At 37.3% G+C, this 23,252-nt stretch overlaps 2 protein-coding genes across 3 annotated transcripts; both read left to right on the top strand.

The window, feature by feature from the left end:
• The first annotated feature begins 1,309 nt into the window (after positions 1 to 1,309).
• Positions 1,310 to 4,115, top strand: mnx2a (motor neuron and pancreas homeobox 2a). 2 transcript variants are annotated; one of them, XM_073846381.1, is made up of 3 exons: positions 1,310 to 1,800; positions 2,522 to 2,682; positions 3,352 to 4,115. In XM_073846381.1, exons 1-3 carry the CDS (start codon positions 1,377 to 1,379, stop codon positions 3,703 to 3,705), a joined length of 939 nt encoding a protein of 312 aa, XP_073702482.1. In that variant the 5' UTR covers positions 1,310 to 1,376; the 3' UTR covers positions 3,706 to 4,115. The 2 variants fall into 2 exon arrangements, with proteins under 2 accessions (XP_073702482.1, XP_073702481.1); XM_073846380.1 differs by having other exon boundaries at positions 1,310 to 1,806.
• Positions 4,116 to 6,387: 2,272 nt separating this feature from the next.
• cfap65 (cilia and flagella associated protein 65) lies at positions 6,388 to 23,247 on the top strand. The gene is made up of 33 exons (XM_073846141.1): positions 6,388 to 6,462; positions 7,230 to 7,399; positions 7,876 to 7,978; positions 8,403 to 8,569; positions 8,657 to 8,856; positions 10,124 to 10,248; positions 10,344 to 10,566; positions 10,649 to 10,917; positions 11,001 to 11,198; positions 12,106 to 12,495; positions 12,775 to 12,912; positions 13,397 to 13,636; positions 14,407 to 14,631; positions 14,711 to 14,857; positions 15,036 to 15,192; positions 15,707 to 15,835; positions 16,053 to 16,070; positions 17,324 to 17,522; positions 17,616 to 17,744; positions 17,834 to 18,010; positions 18,097 to 18,163; positions 18,256 to 18,366; positions 18,677 to 18,868; positions 18,969 to 19,118; positions 19,210 to 19,353; positions 19,595 to 19,711; positions 20,392 to 20,529; positions 20,634 to 20,678; positions 20,806 to 21,029; positions 21,112 to 21,264; positions 21,728 to 22,021; positions 22,133 to 22,267; positions 22,405 to 23,247. Exons 1-33 carry the CDS (start codon positions 6,388 to 6,390, stop codon positions 22,544 to 22,546), a joined length of 5,391 nt encoding a protein of 1,796 aa, XP_073702242.1. The 3' UTR covers positions 22,547 to 23,247.
• The last annotated feature ends 5 nt before the right edge of the window (positions 23,248 to 23,252 follow it).

Genomic DNA, 23,252 nt, shown 5'->3' with positions numbered 1-23,252 from the left:
CAATATACATAATTTCACATTCTTCTCTTATATTTTGCAAGCTAAAATTCAGTTCCCGTTCTATTATGCTTTATTTCTTCAGTCAAAATGTTTTGTTAAAATTGCTACAATTGTTGTAGCCTAATTGTAATTAATAATAGCATAATAATATTAACGATATTCAATTAAGTTGAACCACACATAAAAAGCTTAAACATTTTTCCTTCCACCACTTCGAATATGATTATAAGGAAAATCCGTTGTAATTAAGGTAAATAGATTGTAAAAACGCCCATCAGTGAAATAATAATAATAAAAAAAATCAGTCGAAATCAAATCGACAAAGTGAATGAATAGGTTTTTTTTTTAGATATGTTAAAGACGTTGATTTCTAAATGTACCCAGTTTTTTCATGTAAAATAGCTACGTTTTCTTTTCTTTTTTCCCGTATATTAACCTATATGTGACCCTGGACAACAAAACTAGTCTAAAGTAGCACTGGTATAGGCTATTTGTAGCAATAGCCAAAAACACATTGCATGGGCTAAATTTATACATTTTTCTTCTATGCCAAAAATCATTAGGATATTAAGTAAAGATCATGTTCCATGAATATTTTGTAATTCTACTACGGTAAATATATCAAAACTTAATTTTCGATTAGTAATAGGCCTATGAATGGCTAAGAACTTAATTTGGAACTTTAAATGCGATTTTCTGAATATTTAGATTTTAATTTTTGCACCCTCAGATTACAGATTTTCAGATAGTTGTATCTCGGCCAAATATTGTCCTATCCTAACAAGCTTATTTATTCAGCTTTCAGATGAAGTATATATACATCTCATTTTCAAAAAAGTGACCCTTATGACTGGTTTTGTAGTCCATGGTCACATATCAGCCTAAACAACACATGGTCTAATCGCTCATTGTTATTGTTTACATTGCTGTGTTATTGTTTTATCAATATTGTTAATTGCATTTGCAAACTTCTTAGTAGAGCAAAATTAGTTGTGGTGAAAAAAATGATTGTGTAGCCAGTTTTGAGCAATAAGTTGTAAGAGATGTGAAATGTATCGCTTGACGTTGAAATAAATGCGTGTAATGAATAAATTGGCATGCGTTGGAAGTTTCTCAACTCTGAGGGCATCGAAATGAACCAATCAGAGAGTGTTTAGGAGGAGCGTGCTGGACCCCAGACAGTCAAAAACTGAGGACGCGCTCCAGGCATAACATTGCGTCACAGGTATAGAGATGAAAACACGTCGCTATAGAGCAAACAAAATATCCACAACCGTCTTAAAGAATTAGACAAGGTCAGGACAGCGGTGTAAGTAAAAGTTCTTTATAATTTAAGTAGGTTAATAACTATTGTACTATTGTTAAAGTTTTTCTCCATGGATAAGTCGAAGAACTTTCGAATAGACGCTCTGTTGTCAGAGAGCTCTCAGCGGATAGTTCGCGAGGATTCCCCGGGACTCTGCAATGACGGCACTGACATCGAGCCCGTGATATGCAAACGGACAGAAAACTCTCCTGCCCGCGCCTTTCATCTTCAGACAGGGGTTATACCCAAACCAGGCATGCTGAACATTTCTCACCCCGGATTAACGTCACTTTCCCAAGGGTCTATGCCTGGAATGTATCCCTCACCTATGTACTCCATCACGGCACTCGGAGCGCAGCATCCCACCTTCGCCTATTCTGGCTTCCCGCAGCCGTATCCGGAGCACCTGAAGGCAGCAGCCATGGCCGGTTCATTTCCCTTGGAACACTGGCTCCGGGCTGGACTCATAATGCCTCGGCTTGCAGACTACAGCGGTATGTGTCCCTTCTGCAGAATTATTAATATTAAGACTAAATGAAAAGTTTTTTTTTAAGTATACTTTTGAATTTAAAAAGTCTAGTCAAAAATGAAAAAGGTGTCAAGTGTGTAATTTTAACGCAGAAATCTGAAAGACGCACCTAAATGTATTTGTTTATTTTTTACCTCAGTAAAGTATACTGTATTTAGATGTATAAACCTTTATGTATCTCAAAATGCAGAAAAATTATGACATATGTAACATGTATCTTTCTGCAAAAAAAAAATAAATAAAGTGAACCCACGTGCCATAAATATTATTCAACATAATTGAATCCGCATTTACTGCTAACGGAACTATAATGTAAGCTTTTTTATTTTCAGTCTTTTCATAGCGTCATAAATGACAACTCCATTAAAACTGCCTTCATCTGAAGGAAAACTATAAAGAAACACTTAAAACGGTCTGAGCTTCATCAATAAAGTTATCTGCTAGCATTTATTGAATTTTCATTAAGTTAATGGTGCTCTCTGGTGTTTTATTGTCCCGCTAAAGCAATATCTCCCGGCCTTGTCATCAACAATAAACTGAAGTAAAGCTGTTATCATTATCTATTAGGGGGGAGGAACAAGAGGTGAAAATGTTCTTGTTTGCTGCGTCTGCTTGGTGTCTTCACCGTTTGTCTTTGTTTTTGGCACGAGTCTTACAGCTCCTTTATCAACTAACTTTCTTTTCAGGGGCACCTCAGGCTGGTTTAATTGGAAAGTGCCGGAGACCACGCACAGCTTTCACCAGCCAGCAACTGCTAGAGCTGGAAAATCAGTTCAAACTCAACAAGTACCTATCAAGACCCAAACGCTTTGAAGTAGCTACTTCTCTCATGCTGACTGAGACACAGGTGAGGAGAACGCAACACACTCTTATGACAACTCATAGAAGAACCATTTTTGGTTCCCCAAAGAACCTTTCAGTCAACAGTTCTTAAAAGAACCATTTTTACAGTGTGAAGAACATTCTGAAGAACCTAAAGAACTTCACTCTTAAAAATAAAGGTTCTCATTGGCATTGATGATTCCATGAAGATCCTTGAGCATCAGTGGAACCTTTCAAATGCAGAAAAGTTTCTTTATAGTGGAAAAAGTTTCTTTAGATTTTTAAAATGTTCTTTTAAGATCTGTTTAAATGTTCTTTGGGGAACCAAAAATGGTTCTATGGTATCACTGCAAAAACACCCCTTTGGAGCCTTTATTTTTAAGAGTGTTCCTGTGGAGTGAAAAGGTTCCATGAATGTTAAAGGTTCCTTATGAAACCACAGAGGCCAATAATGAACCATTATTGGATGTTTTGGCAAATTGGTGGCTAATATGTATGAATTTGTAGAATTTTATTCATACGATCTTCCTCTTAGGTTTGGGCTGAACCTTCATGCTTACTTTTTTCTAATCGCATCATACAAATTTATCGCCACCAAAAGTTATGTTTTCTCATCAGGTTGAATATTTTCAAATGCCAACCAATGGATCAACCCTTATGTGAATGATTAAGATGACTGTTATGTATTTACCAGGTGAAGATTTGGTTCCAGAACCGACGGATGAAGTGGAAGCGCAGCCGTAAAGCTAAAGAGCAGGCCGCGCAGCTGGAAACAGATGGCTGTAAGTCAGGCAAGAGAGAAAACAAGCCCAAAGACCTCAGTCGCTGCAGTGCACATGATGACGATGATGATCTGGATGCAGAGGATGAAGATGAAGAAGATGAAGAGGAAGAGTTCCGAAAATCGATCAACGCAGGTGTGGGTTTACCTCACCCCTCGGACTTCCTGCAGCACAGCTCTGCGCTGAGCTACAGCTCCCATGGCTCTTACTCTGACGATGATCTGGAAGAAATCGGAGGAGACCGAAAGATCAGGCTAGGGTTATGAAGAACTCATGACAACTGTAGTTTGCAGGTTTAAAACCCAACACCTGAAGACTGAAAGAGGTTGATGTCAAAACTGTCCATTAGATCCAATGGCTTCATCATCCATGATGTTTATAGTCTTGAATAATTCATGAAAATGGTCTTCCAGTTTATTTGCACTTAATATTTTTTCTTAAAGACTGCTTGTAAACTGCAAATGCAAACTGTTTCAAACTATTTCTTATGTGATCAAAATCTTTGCTATATATGTTAACACAGACATTTTGGTTGAAAAAAAAGCTGTTGAACCAAATGAGGAAGCCTTTGCACTGAACATCACAGGCTGACACTTGAACTTACTAGTCTTTTGAACACATTTATGACCTTGGATCACAAAACCAGTCTCAAGTAGCACGGGTATATTTGTAGGAACAGTCAAAAATACAGTGTATGGGTAAAAATTATTGATTTTTCTTTTACACTCTTAAAAATAAATGTGCTTAAAAGGTTCTTCACAGTGATGCCATAGAAGAACCATTTTTGGTTCCACAAAGAACCATTCAGTCAAAGGTTCTTGAAAGAAACATCTCTTTCTTACCTTTTTTAAATCTGAAGAACCTTCTTCTAAAGGTTCTTTAGATGTTAAAGGTTCTTTACGGAACCATTTAGACAAAAAATGTTCTTCTGTGGCACCGTGAAGCACCTTTATTTTTAAGAGTGTATGCCAAAAATCATTTTGGACCCTCAGATTGCAGATTTTCAAATAGTTGTATCTCATCCAAATATTTTCCTATCCTAACAAACCATACATCAATGGAAAGCTTATTTATTCAGATGATGTATAAATCTCAATTTCCAAAAATTATGACTGGTTTTGTGGTCCAGGGTCACATTTAATGTAACAGTACGTAGTCAAGGGTGGATGCTGAGGAACATAAGATTGTTGAGGTCATCTGTGCCAGCTTTCTTCTAGTAACCATTGACTGGAACGTTGAGGAATTGGTAAATCCTCTGCAAATATTGAACAAGGGCAAACTGTGAACAGTGCATTAGTTAGTCCATTAGTTTATGTCATGTTGTTGATGTTGGTGTCTTTAATGTTATTTAACTGTTATAGATTATATCTAATTTATTCAGCTGATATCAAGACTCAATTTGAAGGATGTGTGACCTTCAACGATTGTACTTGGAGACAAAAGGGAAATAAACAAATTGAAGATGAGTTTGAGCCATTTTAAAAATGCTGTCCAGCTCATGAGTGAAAGATTTAAAGCTGTAAATGAATATCACCCCCATCTTACATATTCATCGTCCCACTCTCCTCTCCTTTTTAACCTCTAGCTGACACAGATGGTGATTAAAGCATAGACGAATCTACGGTGCATTATAAACAACACAGGCCATGATATTTAGGCTATGGCCGCAGCCTCTCAAATATGAATTACTCAGGGGGGTTTACTGATAGGCAAATAATTAAGTTAATGAAGGAAAAGTAAAATAATCTACTCCTTATGCTGATGTCACCAGGCCATTTAATTTGAAAAGATGAATTACCTCAGTGACCAAAAGAGCATTTTTACAGGGGTGTGGTGTAAGGCCAACAATTAAATATTAAAGCTGAGAAGGTGCAGTGTTCTCAGCCAAGCTAGAATAGGACATATTTATATGTTGATTAAATGCATTGCAGTGGCGGGAATAAACACCCTGCCAAAGCAAAGGAAACTTGAGCACTCAAGGAGGGAAACTTTAAGCATTTGGAAAATTACACCTGCATTTTGATCTCACCTGAGTGCTAAAGGTATTGTTGATGTTGAATGAAGAAAAAAAAAAAGGCTCGCTGTCAGTGTTTAAAATGTCCCTTGGCTGTTTCCGTCGGCGTTGTCATGGAGCTCGAATACACAACTGAACTGTGAGGAAAACTTTCAGCATGGCGAAACAAATAAACTGACACGTTTCTATTCAGTTTTCTCTTTTGTTTGTCATATAACTACGTGAGATAAATATACAGTGGTAAGTTATCATTTTTACTAGACGTATAAATAACGCAAGTTTTGTGTAGGCGCTTAATGTAAGCGCGTACCTGTAATACTTGATATAAGCTGTTTTAATGTTTAGCAAACGAATTTATCATTATTTTTAACAGAATTACAGCTTCTATATAATTATTAACGCCATGTCAACTTGTTAAAATAAAAGATCTCAGTAATTTTTGTTACAAAACAGAAAATACTTTTGCTTACTCTTTAGAAAAGCCACCGTCTGACTTTATCAGTAACATTTTATTTGATGATCCTCTGAGGCTATCACCTTTGCTGTCAGTGATTTCCTTAAGGCAAATCACTTAAGCTAATAGAGAGGTAAAGAAATGACTGGCAGGGTCATAAATTTACACCAGCCTCAGTTAACCTTAGACAGACATATAACTGACTGCTTATGCAATAAATGGAGAGTAAAACAAATAAATGTAAATGTACCACTTCAGCATACAGCTGTTTAAAGTAATACAGATATTGCCTAATGCAGTATGATCTTTATATGTTTGTGTTATTAGTCAGATGAAGTTTTGGTTAAACACTGATATAGGCCCAACTTAGTCATTCAAGCACTACCGAATTTGATATACAAGCTTTATAGAATATTTGAAGCCCATAAATGCAGCACTGTTTGAACTCCTGTGGTTTGGGTGTTTGTTCTTTTAGGTGCAATGTTGACAGATCATCCAGTGAATCCTCTGAGCTCAGGCATTCCCTTTGGAGTCCCACACAACCCACATAGAAAGGTAAGGTGGAAATAGTAGCCTTTATTTCAGCAAATATTTCCCAAGGTGGGTTTTTGCAATTGAACTGTTGCACAAAAGACAAAAAAAACTATATAGGCTAAAACATGTAAAGTCTTACATGGATTAAGTTGATTATGAAACCTGCCTTTGCAGCAAAAATTAGACAATGAAAAATTATAATAAAACCCAACATATACACTAGCAGTCAAAAGTTTTTGAACAGTAAGATTTTTAATGTTTTTTAAGTATCTACTGCTCACCAAGCCTGCATCTATTTGATCAAAAGTACAGCAAAAACAGTAACAATTTGAAATATTTTTACTATTTAAAATAACTGTTTTTTAATATATTTTAAAATATTTATTCCTGATTTCAAAGCTGAATTTTTAACATCATTACTGAAGTCACACGTTCCTTCAGAATCATTCTAATACTCTGATTTGCTGCTCAAAAAACATTATTATTATTATGTATTAATTTCTATAGTTTCATTCATTCATTGTTTGATAGCTAGCCATTTCTTATTCATTCTATCCTCTGTTCTTATTTGTTGTTCATTATTCTTGCCTACTTAATCAAGTTTCTTTATTCTTCTATGTGCAGCTAATTTCCTATAGTATTTATATTGTAGTAGTTTTCAATAAAAACTATTTTGCATTGGCTTTTTCCTATCTGTCTGCTAAAATGCTTTGCTGCAATACACTGCCATCTGCTGGTGGCAATAGCCAACAGACATTGTGACTTGCTTACCTCTTTTTTTTTTTCAGAGGGTCTCACGCCTCAGGCCAGGGAGTCCTTTGAAGAGAACTCAAAACTGCTTTTTTGGGGTAGAGACCTGGGCTGAGCTGGTCTGGGAGGGCTGGGAGCCAGGACGAGAGTATACCAAATCACTGTTTCTTAAAAGCATACGTGGAAAACTCCAGAAACTCACATTCAGGTCAGTCTACTTAATACAACAGTGTACTTAAAGTCCTTTGTTCTTACCAAAGCTGTATTTATTTGATAAGAATACAGTAAAACCAGTAATACTGAGAAATAGTATTCAAATTTGAAAAAAAAGTGTAATTTGTTTATTTTCAGCTGCCATTAGTCCAGTCTTCAGTGTCAAATGATTGTTCAGAAATCATTCTAATACACTAATTTGGTGCTTGAAAAACATTTCTTATTATTATTATCAATGTTGAAACAGCTGTGCTACTTAATAATTTTGTGGAAACCATGATATATTTTATCAGGATTTTTGATGAATTGAAAGTTCAGCATTTATTTGAAATAGAAATAATGTCTATACTCTCACTTTTGAACAATTTAATGCTTCCCTGATGAACAAAATTATTATTATTTTTTTCTGACCCAAAACATTTGAACAGTAGTGTTCAAATTGATATATTTCTTATAATTTGTCCATTTCAGACCTCCTGCTTCCAAGTTCTTCAGCACACCATTTCCTCAGACCATCCTACTGAGCCCAGGAACTTCTTACTCACTCCCAGTTACTTTTCAGCCTCTTGAGAAAGTAAAGTTTTTCACATTATCACAGTTTATTCACTATAGTTTAGAAAATGGTAATAAAATATGACAAGAACTCTGAGTTAAACTGTGTCGGAACAAATTCATCTTGATAATGTCAGATAACTTTGATAGAAAGGTATGTAATGGATTACAATCAACCAAAAATTCAGACAACAGTTAGTAAAACAATATTTACACAACTATCAAAATCACAAATTTTTATCAGTTTTACTGGTAGTCCACTGTATGAAGAATGTTTGGGTATAATACGTCACAGTTTAATTTATTTTGCTATTCTCACTTATATAAATGAGCTGTAGTGTCCTGCACTTACTAGTAAAAAAGTATCAAAAATTCTATCTGGTGTCTGAATAATTTTTGGTTTGACTGTATATGCATATATTCTTTTATTGCCCTTCTCGTTTCAGTGTGAGTACACAGACACTATAGAGTTTCAGGGTAAGGAAGGCACATTCCATGTGTCTCTGCGAGCTGTTATTCCTCATCATGCCCTGGATGTACCAGATACGGTGATGCTGCCACCCTGTGCTGCCCAGCACAGCTCCGAAACCAGCTTCCTCTTTCGTAATTCCAGGTAAAGCATGGCTAATCTGATTTATGGAGAAATTGCACAGAAAGTGCTGAATTTTGAAACCTGTAAATGCACTTTTTGTATCCCCAGTAAGCTGCAGACAGGATTCAGGTGGTTTGTGGATCCTCCGTTCCAGCTGTCCCCTGAGACTGGACAGTTAAAGCCTGGAGAAGAGTGCAGGGTTACAGTAGAGTTTAAACCCCAGCAGGCTGTAGTGTATCAGACTGAGGCCTGCTGTGCTTTTGGAGATGATGGGGAAAGCAGCTGTACTGTGCTTCTTCGGGGCCTGTGTGAGTACACTAGTACACAATATAAATCTAAAAAACTAAATGTAAATATAAAACATTACAAATAATTTGTACAACGTATAGTTCTTTGTGTATGCATATATAATATAAAATATGTTGTTTTTATATAGCTTTATTTAGCTTACTTATAAATAGATTCCATAGCTTATTTGTTCCTGATTTTCAAATGCAAATAGTTTTAAATGCTGTGATTTATATCAGACATGGGTTTGGTTCATGGCTTAGAAATGACTCGCATCACATTTACTGTTGAGGTAGAAAGTTTACATACACCTTGCAGAATCTGCAAAAATGGTAATTATTTTACCAAAATAAAAGGGATCATACAAAATGCATGTTATTTATTTAATACTGACCTGAAGATATTTCACATAAAATATGTTTACATATAGTCCACAAGAGTTGTTCATGGTTCCCTTGTTTGTCCTGAACAGTTAAATTGCCTGCTAATCTTCAGAAAAATCTTTCAACTCCCACAAATTCTTAGTTTTTTCAGTATTTTTTGTATTTGAACCCTTTCCAACAATGACTGTATGATTTTTGAGATCCATTTTTTCACACTGAGGACAACTGATGGACTCATATGCAACTATTACCGAAGGTTCAAACGCTCACTGATGCTTAAAGGAAACACAATGCATTAAAATGTTTGAATTTGAAGATAAGGGTAAATTTAACTTATTTTGTCTTCTGGGAAACATCTTCTGTAGCTTCTGAAGGTCAGTACTAAATGAAAAAATACAATATTTAGGCAAAATAAGAAAAAATGTACACATCATTCTGTTCAAAAGTTTTCATCCCTGGCTCTTAATGCATCGTTGAGCATCAGTGAGCGTTTGAACCTTCTGTAATAGTTGCATCAGTTGTCCTCAGTGTGAAAAGATGGATCTTAAAATCATACAGTCATTGTTGGAAAGGGTTCATATATACAAAAATGCTGAAAAGGATTTTTCTGAAGAACAGCAGGCAGTTTTAACTGTTCAGGAAAAACTCGTGAACATCTATCACTTAACAAAAAAACAGCTGTGAATCATTCAGGTAAGAAGACAGTATTAAGGATCAAGCGTATGTAAACTTTTAAACAGGTCATTTTTATAAAATCAACTATTATTTTCTCTTGTGGACTATATGTAAATAATAAGAAATAACATGCATTTTGTATGATCCCTCTTATTTTGCTATAAATAATTAACATTATGTAGATTTTGCAAGACGTACGTAAACCTCAACTGTAAATACCTTTCCACAGCCAAGTACCCTTACCTCCAAATCAGCTCCATGGGGCAAGAGGAAGGCTGTAAGGTGCTGGAGTTTGGCAGTGTGGCAGTAGGAGACTCTCTTGAAAGGCACTTTGAGATCCTCAACCTCTCCACTGTATGTTTCCCTCCACACTGTTTTTTTTTTTTTTTTTGTCAAATTTTAATATTCAGACATTTGATATTTCTTGGTCACTCTTTCTTTAATCTTAGGTTAGCACAACATTCAGTCTGTCCTGGTTGAGACGTCCCACTCTCATGCAGTCTGTGTTCTCCTGTGAAGTGCATGAGGGTGAGATCGCTCCAAATTCAGTGTTGAAAGTCTCTGTCTGCTTCTCCCCACTCACAGTGGACAGCATAAGTGTGGACTACCTGTCTCTTACCTGTCCTGGGGCTGTAAGCAAAGACCTGCTCAAAGTGTCGGGCACCTGCATAGGTACAATATATAACCCTACAGTAAGAGCTTTATAAACATCTGCTTGTAGACAAATCAAACCGTCTTCTTCTGTCTTTTGCAGGTCCAATAGTGTCTTTAAATACCTCTGTACTGGATTTTGGCTGTGTTGAGGAGGGCAAAGAGGTCACACACAATGTACAGATCATGAACTCCTCTGCAGTATTGGCTTATTACCAGTTTGATGTGGACACTGGCAGCCATAGTGTGTTCAGCATTGATAAGCCTCATGGCTCTCTGCCAGGCAGCAGCAAACTCATCCTTCGTGTGAAGTTCCGCCCATTTCAAGCTATAGCTTATCACAGGACAGTGACCTGTTTGCTGCTGCACAGGGTTGTCTATCAGTTTATCTGTTTGTTGGCTTCTACTCTTTCTCATCTTGTTTTTTATTGATAGTCCAATTCTGCTTTTTTCAGGAGCCACTGTTTCTGGATTTGATCGGCACCTGTCACTCAGAGCAGCTGAAGCCAGCTGTTTTAAATCCCAGACACCTGAGTGTCTACAGAATGAATCTGCTACGAGGGCTCACCTGTTACCCTCCTGACGTACTGAGTGCCTTGCTGGATGAGCACAAATTAAAACTGGATAATAGTGGAGCATTGCTAATCCAGGAGGTGTGTGTTTGTCCATAAGCTAAGTGTTACAGTTGAGGTCAAAAGTTTACACCCCCCTTTCAGAATCTGCAAAATGTTAATTATTTTACCAAAATAAAAGGGATCATACAAAATGTATGTTATTGTTTATTTAGTACTGACCTGAATAAGATATTTCACATAAAAGATGTTTACATATAGCCCACAAAAGTAAATAATAGTTGAATTTATAAAAATGACAAAAGTTTACATCCCCTTGATTCTAAATGCTGTGTTGTTACCTGAATTATCCACAGCTTTTTTTTGTTTAGTGATAGTTGTTCATTAGTCCCTTGTTTGTCCTGAACAGTTAAACTGCCTTCTGTTCTTCAGAAAAATCCTTCAGGTCCCACAAATTCTTTGGTTTTTCAGCATTTTTGTGTATTTGAACCCTTTCCAACAATGACTGTATGATTTTGAGATCCATCTTTTCACACTGAGGACAACTGAGAGACTCATATGCAACTATAACAGAAGGTTCAAGGGCAGTACTATATGAAAAAATATGACATTTAGGCAAAATAAGAAACATTTACAGATCTTCATTCCATTCAAAAGTTTTCACCCGGTGTCTTAATGGATTGTTTTTCCTTCTAGAGCATCAGTGAGCGTTTGAACCTTTTGTAATAGTTGTCCCTCATTTTTGAAAATGATATAAACAATAACATTTTGTATGATCCCTCTTATTTTAGTAAAATAATTAACATTTTGCAGATTCTGAAAAGAGGGGGTGCGAACTTTTGACCTCAGCTGTAGATCAAACATCCTAACCTCATATTCTTATCTCTAATTAACAAAAAATTCAGGTACACCACAGCTAACTACAACAAAAAAGTGGAAAACAAGCATGTATGTGACCTCATTTAACACTATATCTAACTTCCTTTAGATTCCAGCAGAGGGCACTGACAAGTCCACACTTCTCTTCAACCCACGCAGTCCTCTGGAGGAGTATTTCCATGTTAATTCAGCACCTGAAGCGGAAACACAACTTGACAACGCCTCAAACCCCTCCAGATTCCCTACCCCCCATGTGACAGTTCAGCCATCTGAGCTCCTTTTTTATGACGGCCCAGCATCTAAATCAGTCTCCATCACCAACCACACCAAAGGCAAGATCTGTCTGATGTGGACTCATGGAGCTGAATCCCCTTTCTCCATCTCTCCTCTCTCCTGTGAGCTGGGCCCTCTAAAGAAAACAGCCTTCAGAGTGACATACAGTCCAAACCAGCAGAATGTCTTCCATGCAGCACATCTTGAGTGTTTTGCTTTTTACAAGGTAATGTGAGACTAATGGCTGGAATATACTACTGTACATGTTTTTGAAGCAAAGAAATCTGAATTTGTGCCCATTATAAACTATGTGATTTTCTGTGAAATCTGTCAAATTAAATATGCAGACTGGCTCTGATTTCCAACAACTAGTGTCGAAAAGACGGTTAGCGTATTCCAGCCTTAAAATATCGATTTGGTGACCTCCAGAAATTGTAGTCAATATGTAAATGGGACGTACTGTAAAGCGAACATACGTTCTGAATTTAATTTTTGTCATCCTCAGGTTCTGAGAGATCATAGAAATGTGGAGGATCGGACTTTGTGCCCACCCTGGTGCCTTACAATCAGGGCAAGCGGTCACTCGTTTCAGCCTGGAAAAGAGCACTTCATCCCCAACTTCTCTCTTCAGCATCCTAAAGTAGTGAGTCTGATAATGTTGACATCTTTCAACATAATATGTAGAGAGAGCGCATAATTGAAAAAATACTGTATATTCTGTCATTAATTATTCACCGTTGTGTCGATCCAAACCCATAAAACCCAAATTAAGATATTTTGGAATAAATCCAAGAGCTTTCTGACCCTGTTTAGACAGCAAAGTAGAGGAATGCTTACGAAGATCAAAAAGTATTCTTGTAGCTTCATAAAATTAAGGTTGAACCACAGATGTGACGTGGACTATTTTAACAGTGTTCTTACTACCTTTCTTGGCCTTGAATGTGGTAGTTTCATTCCTGTCTATGCAGGATCAGAAAGCTTTCGGATTTCATCTATTTATGTTCTGAAGTTAAATGAAGATCCTACGGGTTTGGAATGACATAAGGGGTGGTAATTAATGACAGAATTTTGATTTATGGGTGAACTATACCTTTAAAATGTTTTTAACACCATCTGTCTCCCTGCAGGTATTCCCTGCACTGAAACAAGTGTCATACCGCAGTATTCTCCTACAGAATACAGGGGACCTGCCCTTGATCTTCAGACTAGATCCAGAGGAATGTCCATCTGTATGTGTGCTGCCACCTAGTGGTCTGGTGTCACCAGGCAGCCACCAGATCCTTACCTTCAGATGCACTCCATCACTGGATCACCCTGCCAGCATCCCTTTGGCATTGCATCTGAATGCCAGCCCCAAACACACACAGGTTAACACAATGTCTTACATGGCAGTAAGATATAAAATAGTGATCTGACACAAAAAAAGTGATTTAAGCCATTTCCAAAAAGCCAAAAATCTATAATAGTACCTCTAGAGACACATTATCATGAAGGAAATCATCATTAATAAGGTCATGAACTTTTTGGCGTTATTAAAAAAATATTATCTGTGTATTACTGCCCCTAATAATCTTATTATACTGCTGCTTCCTCATTTAAACAATGAATTTTACATTAATAAAAGACAAAAGAATGACATTTCAACTTCATTTGTGACCCTGAACCACAAATAGCATGGGTATATATTGTAGCAATAGCCAAAAATACACTGTATGGGTCAAAATTATGAATTTTTCTTTTATGCCAATAATCATTAGGATATTCAGTAAATATATATACATATAACATGTTCAAAGAAGATATTTTGTGAATTTCCTATGGTAAATGTATCAAAACTTAATTTTTGATTAGTAAAATGAAAGGTTATTTTCTCAGTATTTTAATTTTTTTGAATCCTCAGATTCCAGATTTTCAAATAGTTGTATCTTGGCCAGATATTGTCCTATCCTAACAAACCATACATCAATGGAAAGCTTATGTATTAATCTCAGATGTATATGCAGAAAGTTATCTTTACTTTAACTAAAGTGTGACACTGCACACCTGTAAATCTCATTAAAAAGTAAACTAGGAATTTCTGAAACTAAAAGCTTTGGTTTTGATGGGACATTTTGACCTACAAATGAATCTTTTGTAGGTACTGAATGTGGTTGCTGTAGCAGAGAAGCTTTCCATGAGTGTGGAGGGAGATGGAAATCTGTTCTTTCAGCCTACAGCCGTGGGCTCCCGCTCTGAGAGAACCCTGCGGGTGAAGAACATGAGCAGAGTGTCGGTGGAGTTCAAGTGGAGGCTGTGTGGAACTGACCAAAGCGTTCTGACTGTACTGCCAGACACAGACACGCTGCAGCCCAATGAATCGAAGGTAAGGCTGCAGTGTGATTGTCGTATTTTGGGGTACAGTAGTTTCAATCTTATTAATGGAAGTATTTGTTTGCTTTCAGGTACAGAAGTGGTCCTTTGCCCCTATAGAGGAGATGATGTACAACATGAAGCCCAGTCTCACATTCTGGCCTGTCCAAACGCCACAATGCAAAAAGTTCAGGCTTACCATTAAAGCTGTCGGTTTGGCATCCAAAGGGTCTCTCCAGGTGTGTTACCTGAATGGAATTTAGAACATCTTGTCGTCTGTACAATGGAGTGCATATTATCAGTGACACAGATTTGATTAGTGACCTTGCTTTGGGATGGGTTGATTGTGCACACTTTACTATAATTTTTATTGAAAAATGATTGTCATTACTTGTTGTAATTGTCATTGTTTCATAGGCAGAGCATCCAGTTATAGATCTTGGTGAGGTTCTGGTGGGAAGCTGTAAGTCATTTGATGTCCCTCTACTGAACGACAGCCCCTGTGCCGTCAGCTACTGTCTGACCACCGACACTGTTGCAGGCCTCCCTGAAGATATGACTCAAGATCCTTTAGGTCGGAGACACTTACATTGTCAACTCACTATTTTTAGAAATACTTTTACTTTTACTGCCATTGCCAGGACTGTGTCTCACTTTAAATGCGTCACTGTCTATATTCAGCTATATGCAAATAATGTACGCTGCCATTTAAATTGATACTTTATTTAGCAAGGATGCATTACTTTGATTAAAGGTGACGCTAAGCACTATTTCAAATAAATGCAGTCCTTTTGAACTTTATATTCATCAGAGATTCCTGAAAAAAAAGTATTAAGCAGCACAAACAAATTAAATTACAGTCCAAAACATATTCAAACAGTTATTTTAGATTTTTATGTTTTCACAATATTACTGTTTTTTTATTGTATTTTTGATTTAAAGAAATGCAGATTTATTTCAAAAACTAAAAAAATCTTATCAACCCTTAAAAAAATGAATGGTAGTGTAGTTGTTTTATGTTTTACTTATGATTTCTGTCTAGTCACTCTTAATTATTTTTGTTTTAAAATTACGCTTTACTTTTTCAGTTCTGGAGATGGAGAATATAAGTGGAACCATACCTGCTGACTGCAGGCTATCACTCCGCTGCTCAGTGAAACCGACTCGCAGGGCCCATTACTGCTGGACCATCAGTTACCACATCCTCAATGCTTCTGGTAGCGTACTACTGCTGTTTATGCTGTTTATGCTTTAAAGACAACCCAGGGTATTAAGACTTGTATGGCTTAATATAACGGAAATATGCAGTGGAAAAGTCATGAAAATCCACATTGTTTTTGACATATTTTGCACTATGGGGGGCACCATTATTTCGATGACGTGAAATGGTTGCATAAAATACTGATATGATGACTACAGCTACTGAAAGAACAGGTAGTATTGGACATGAGCGTAGGCTTAAACCAAATGGTGTACCATTGATTTTTTTCCCCATAAGGAATCTAAACTTTCCCGAATGTCGAGTGAGATCTATGCTGAGAAACTCTTTCAGTGGCTGCGGCGTCATGACAAGCGTCAGCATGTTTACATCCTTCCAGGATGGCATCTAGTGTTTCTTGTCTCTGCCATTTGTAAGCTCTTTCAGTAGATGTGGTCTACCAAAAGCCTCACACACTGCAAAAAATGCTTTTCTTGCTTCGATTTTTTTGTCTTGTTTCCAGCCAAAATGTCTAAAAATTCAATCAAGAAGGATTTTCTGGATGAGTAAAAATTATTGTCTTGTTTTCAGATTTTTTTTTTTTTTTTAATTAAGTGCATTTTTGCTTGAAACAAGCAAAATATTCTGCCAATGGGGTAAAAAAAAGAATCTTGTTTTCTGTTTAAGAAATAAGATTTTTTTTGCGTATCCCATTGGCAGATTATTGACTTGCTTTTTTCTGAAAACAAGAAAAATTTTTTTTACTTGTCTTGAAAATCCTTCTTGATTTAAGAATTTTTAGATATTTTGGCTGGAAACAAGACAAAAAATCTAAGTAAGAAAAGCATTTTTGCAGTGAAGGCATCAGGGCTAAAGTGTATAGAACAAAGACGCGGGTCTTTAAGAAGTTTTATTCGTCCACAGGCATCTTCACGTTCTTTTTTCCTCTTCTTATCACTAGGAAAGCAATGAAGACTTAATTTCATTCTCTTGTTGCCCTTCAACTGAAAATTACAACCAAAAGCCAACAATGTGGCATTGTATCAGCAATCTAAGATGTGTTGCGGAAATAACACCAACAGGTTGCAGTAGTAGCTCACTTTTTACATCATTGAAATAGTGGCGCCCACCCATAGTCCAAAATATGTATAAAATTATGTGGATTTTTTAAAATAATGTAAATCTTTCATGGGTTTTCTACTACATATTTCAGTAAGAGACATCATTTGATTTAACTGTGATTCTAGTGTTTGCATGACATTAGACAATAGTGCAACACCTTCCTTGCTACAACCTTCCACCACCATTAGCCACCACTAACCAGAATAAACCAACCTGCACCAGCATGGAAACTCATGCTGCTATTTTTTAGTTGGGTTGTTAATACATTTATCACAAAGTTAAATTCTAAAATATGCCATTTTTGCATGTTTGAGAAAATTGCTATGAGCAGATTTCACAATATAAAACACTGTATTTTTCTGGTGGCCAGGCTCTGTGGGAAGAGAGCCCCAATCTGTATGCCATGTACAGGCAGAGGGAGTGTATCCCACCCTGGAGGTGATGGATGCCCGTAGCTGTGGAAGTGTGGAGGGTCTGAGTAAACTTCAGCTCTGGCACCTCTTCAACCTGGATGCACTCAACACTCATCTACGCAGAGATCCCAGCCCATCTGAGCTCACCTTCAGGGTGCCCACTAGACACAGGCAATGCTTTTTTTGTTTTGCTTTAATTAAAAGACATACATTCAGATATTTCTTTCTACTGCAATTTCTAATATCCATTAAAACCTTCTGTAGTCTTCAGCGTTGCCCTTCCATCTTCACCTCAGCCACGTTAGATTTTAGCTTCAGTGCTGCTCCCTTAGGCTCAGACCCCTCCAGTGTTCTGCTTTTGTTTAAGAACCCAGGAAGTATTCCTGTAGAGTGGTGAGCATCCATAACTTGTTCTTCCTATATTTTACGGTAGCAAATAAAGTCACGCGATATGAAGAAATTATCAAAATGGTCTCCCTCAGGTCATTCTTGCTTCCAGAGGACCAACAGATTGAGCTGGAGTACTGGGCTGAGTCTGGAGATTTCAGTCCATCTGAGCTTCACCTGATGAAGATTCAGGATCACAGGCTTTTCTCCGTCTCCCCACGCTCTGGTAAACTCCTGCCCGGCCAACAGAGGACAGTGCAATTCACATACAGGTCAGGAATGAGCACAATAATGCTTTTACACTGAAGTGTTGTTTAGTGAGGCACAGAAAACTATAAGGCATATGCTTTTCTCCTAGACATGACTTTGTGGGGATAGATCGACTTCCTGTCTTGTTAAAACTTTCACATGGAAGAGAGATACTGGTAAGGCAAATGATTATTTCCATTGCAGCATATGCATCATTTTAACAAACGATTTATGCTGAAAAATCATGACTATTTTTTAATCTTTTCAGATGAATTTCATAGGAGTAACGGTGGATAGAGAAAGACGCTACATTTACCTATCCTCCAACCGGCACATCTTTTCCCCAGTGGCAATTGGAGGGTTCAGTCCACCTAAACAGGTTTGTAGGTGTTTTTTTTTTTACAGAATTTATTGATTAGAAAGAATGGGATCTCTGAAGAACATTCAGAACTTCTGGAAATCAGGAACTTAATGTACAGAAACTTGGAAGTATAGATTATTGTTGTGCACAGTAGGGGCCTTGGAGTCAAAATAAGATATAGGATTATATAGGAAGATATAGGATGAAATGGCTAAAAAAAAAAAAACGGCATTAATTGTTTAATTATTGGCAGGTTCTTATAGCCATCTACTAGATATTACATGTTTATTTTTAATAGTCATAGATGTGCTAAATTTAATCTACACAGGTTTTTGAGTTGTATAATGGAGGTGCTTTCCCTCTGAGATACCACATCGACACCACTCCACTGGAGGAACTGATGGAGGAGAACTTTAGTCACCCAGTCTTACAGTGTCTGAACCCTGGAGGAGAAGTGGAACCAGGCCACACCGCCCTGGTGGAGTGGATCTTCTCCCCACTGGAGGCTAAAACATACACTGTTAGTTACTCCACAATAACATCCTCATAGAATTATGGTCTACTTTAATACGCAAACCATTAAGTGTTTTGAGTTTGGTGCACAATTCCATGTTTTACAGGTGGATGTACCTATTCATGTGGTGGAGGGGGACAGCATGTTTGTAACCTTTGAAGGCCAAGGTTTTGATGAAAGAGAGTCAAAACCCATTGAAATACAGGATGGGTGTATTACTGTGCCTTGCACTCAAAGAATCCCAATTCCTGGACAAGTAAGAATATGCTTGTTGAACTATGCCATATATAAGCAGCGTTCCACATGAAATAGAAGGCAAAATGTTCTCTCTCTTTTTTTGTGAATAGGTGGTGTTCCTGTCAGAAGAGAGAGTGTGTTTTGGTGATATCCCAGTGGGCTCTCGTAGTACACGCATCCTGTTTTTGACCAACGTCTCACACACAGACCAAGCGTTATATAAATGGAACGGAACAAGCACAGAATGCCAGCAGGTATGTAGATTTAAAGTAATAGATCATGCAAAAATGAAAAGTAAGATATATAGTGCAAAAGTCATATGGGTCACTTTTATGGTGGTTTTATGAAGCTTGACTGAAGTGAAATGTCACTATGGAACCATAAACTGTCATTATGTGCATATACCGTGTATAATTGATCAGTTAACATGGCCAGTCTATTCAGTGTATTGACTATTGACTGCATGTGTTCATTTGTTTGTCACACTGAGCATAGACTGTAAAGATCCATCCTGAGAGTGGTCGTCTGGCACCAGAAGAGAGTGTTCTCTGCATCCTGACAATACAGGCCTCAGACAGCCCCACTTTCTACCAGCAAGATCTCATCTGTGAGGTGACAAATACAACAATACACACACCACTGAACATGTGTACATAGAGAAACATACAGTAAGCATATTTGATAAGGTACACTAGCATTTAAATGTTTGGGGTTAGTAGTTTTTTTATGTTTTTAAATAAATCTCATATGCTCACTGTGGCTGCATTTATTTGAACAAAATACAGTTAGCAAATCAAATATCATTACAATATTATTACAGTTCAAATTAACTGTTTTCTATTTAAATGTATTTTAAAATGTAATTTATTCCTGTGATGCAAAGCTGTCTTCAGTGTCACATGTTCCTTTAGAAATCATTCTAATATACTGATTTACTGTTGATTTTAAGAAAATGTATTATTATCAATGTTGAAAACAATGGTACTTTTTTTTCCAGAAATCTACCAGAAAGTAAAGAAAACAGCATTTATTTGAAATTTAAATCTTTCTCAACATGATAAATGATTTTTGATCAATTTAATGTGAATAAAATTATTAAATTCTTTGAAAAAAATCTTACTGACTCCAAACATTTGAACAGTATTGTGCATACTAAATTATATAACACAATCATGACCGCACTTCCAGTGTTGATCAAGGCCACTTGTGTGAACTTGAGGGGAATATATCCACATATATTATTTTGGGGCCACTGTATATAAACACCTAAATTGTTGCCCTCTCTTTATCAGATAACTCTTGTGAAGAAGCTTGCACAGTATCACAAAGACCTTCGAAAGTGGGAGGAAGAGACAGAGAGACAGAAATATGAGTTTACTATCACTGAGAAAGACCTGATACAGACCAACCAATTGGATAAATGCACTCAGGTTAGAAAGACACATTTAAGCATCTTCAACGCTGACTAATACCTTTTCACATCTTATTTACTGTATCAAAACATCATTTAAAAAAAACTAATTGACCTCCTCAGGAAGGTGCAGTGTTTGAACAGAAAACTGGCACAAGAAAATACAAGGTAAACTATTGTTATACAACGTTACGTAAAACATTTACAATTTGGGTTTAATTTACATAGTAGCAGTCAGCTAAAGCAGTGTTTGTGTACATTATATTTATTTTATATTTTTTTCCTTATGTGGCAGACGCTTCCGCCCATCCGCAGCAGTGACCAAGCTGAAAGCAGTCCCCCAGAGAGACCCAGTCGGGCTGAACAGCGGGCTCAGCAGCAGACAGGCCAGGAAAGGAGAAGACGTCCTGAACCTCCTCGTCCTGCAGTACTCCACTTAGGTGTCACTGCACGCTCTCAAAGCCTCATGGAGTATCAGACACATTTCCCCACTCAGTTCAACACTCATTACATCAACAGGTACAATGGTGTGCAAAACTTTAAACCTGGAGATAAACAGTAAATTTAATGATTAAAAATAAATAAGAAATCTAACATTAAGGTTGTTTTATTATCATATTTCTTCCTGGTCTAGGCAACCCAAGCTTTTTCAGTCTGGGACAGGTGAGAGCTGCCATTGTCCTGCAGACCTGCCCACTCTTACTCCGGGTCCTGAGAGAGACGTCATCACAGATGTGCTCACCTCTTTACTACAGTATGTCTTACATTGTCTTATTAATGCAATTCTGTTCAGAAGTTTAGGATCAGTAAGCTTTTGTTTGTTTTTAATTAATACTTTCATTTAGAAAAGATGCCTTAACTTTTAATGCATTGATCAAATATGACAGTTAAGGAATTTGCAAGCGACCCTAAGTGCTTCTGATTGGCCAATGCCAAAGTTCAACAGAAACACCTTTGATTGGTTATAAGGCTCAGCGCTGCACAAAACAGCACGTAAAAGCAATCTGATGCAGTGTGAGCAAATCTAAATTTAACTGTTTTGACTGAATTGACACTTTTCATTCATTTTCATTTTATTTTAAACCATGATACATTGTTTAATTGTGCAGGGGCATTTTTTGCCCCTTTGTTTTGAATCTATGGGGCATTTTGTTCATTTTGGTGGCATTTTTGCCACAAGCCCTCGTTAATTTCCGTCATTCTGTGTTTTCCTACAGGAGTCTCCTAGATGAGCCTCAGTTCCAGCAGTGTCTGGTAGAGGGCGACAATGAGCAAGTGCCGTACTTCACACAGCTGCGGCCTGCTCCTGTGCTCCCCACACAAACACAACCCCGCTCTCCTGCAGGCAACCAGAGTCCTGTAGAAATGTCCAATGTGGCCAGTGTCACGCCAGCAGAGACTTACACAGGAAACTGTAGCACTGCAGACAAACCCAAGAATGAGTATGACCAGGAGTCTTTGAAAGAAGTCCAGGAAGAGATAAAGATGAAGGTCCAGGAGTCCATTCGCAGGTGACACTAGAGAGGCTCTTATAACACTTTAATTAGAGAAAATGTAGTCAAAAAAATCAAATGTTGCCATTTAAAAAATGTATCTTCATTCTCTCTTATTCTTTTCTGCAGGTTGCCTGAGTTTTGTGACCTGGTGGAGGACATTTTGCTCAACACCTTGCAGAACCTAGTGACGGAGGCTTTCTTGGGGGAGCTGGTGCTGACGACACGGCCACGAATCATCGCTCTTCCGCCTTCTTCTTCCAGGTCTACATGTACATTTTATGTGTCAGTTTTTAAAAAATACTTTTTGTCGTAAGAAATGCATCCAAGTGGCATTGAGTCTTATTGTTTGATTAGCTAAAGAGGTATTAGCCTTACTTTCTCATTTTATGCATGTGTAGGAAAAACAGCCTTGGCTCCAACAGACAGTCCAGGGCCGGATCGAATACTAACAGGGAGCAGATGCGACCTCTAGCGACCAGCCCAAGCTCTTACATGTCTACTCAAGCCATAGTCTCAAATCTGGAGCCTGATCAGCTATAATCAAATTAACACTCAGTATCTGGATGACATGTTTGAGACTGATTTGTATTAAACTGTTTTTAAAAATGACAAACCCTGATGTAAATTCACTGTCTGTCTTCTACAACTGGATCTCCCAGACTAATGCTGACATAGAAGACATTGTCTTGGCTCTAAAAGACGTGAAATATTAAACGCTCCTTGAATTCTAAAGCAATTTAATTAGAAAGAACTATACAGATGTGGGTCACATGAAGTACAGTAGTCATTTCTACATAGACATAAATATATTCATTTTAAATAAGGCGGCAGCTCTAGATAAAGTGTTTTTGTTTTATTTGTGCTGACTGTCTTGACTTTGGCTAGTCCCAAAGGTATTTAAACAGTGCAGTCACATGGCCAGAGTCTCCCATTATCAAGTTAAGGACACCGCCTGTGAGAATTAACTTTGGCAGCACACATTTCTGTCCTAGTGCATGAAGGATGTTGGCTCTACTATAAGGAACTATAGCAATGACGCACTGAATTTTAGCTCATTTTAGCGGGAAATATACTTTGTTGCTCTAAATGGGCGCCATTTATTCTGGCTGCTGTCCTATTAATGATACTACTGAGGAGAAAGATTGTATATTAAGGTAAGCAACAAAATTCATTAGAATAGTACTTTATCCAAATGTGTTTGTGAAATGTAGTTTAATAAAGTCTCTAAATACAGTGTTGCCTCCAG

Source organism: Garra rufa, chromosome 8 (assembly GCF_049309525.1).
Source record: "Garra rufa chromosome 8, GarRuf1.0, whole genome shotgun sequence".
Taxonomy (NCBI): domain Eukaryota; kingdom Metazoa; phylum Chordata; class Actinopteri; order Cypriniformes; family Cyprinidae; genus Garra; species Garra rufa.
The sequence above is the reverse complement of the archived record's forward strand: the minus strand, read 5'-3'. Positions and strand labels throughout refer to the sequence as shown.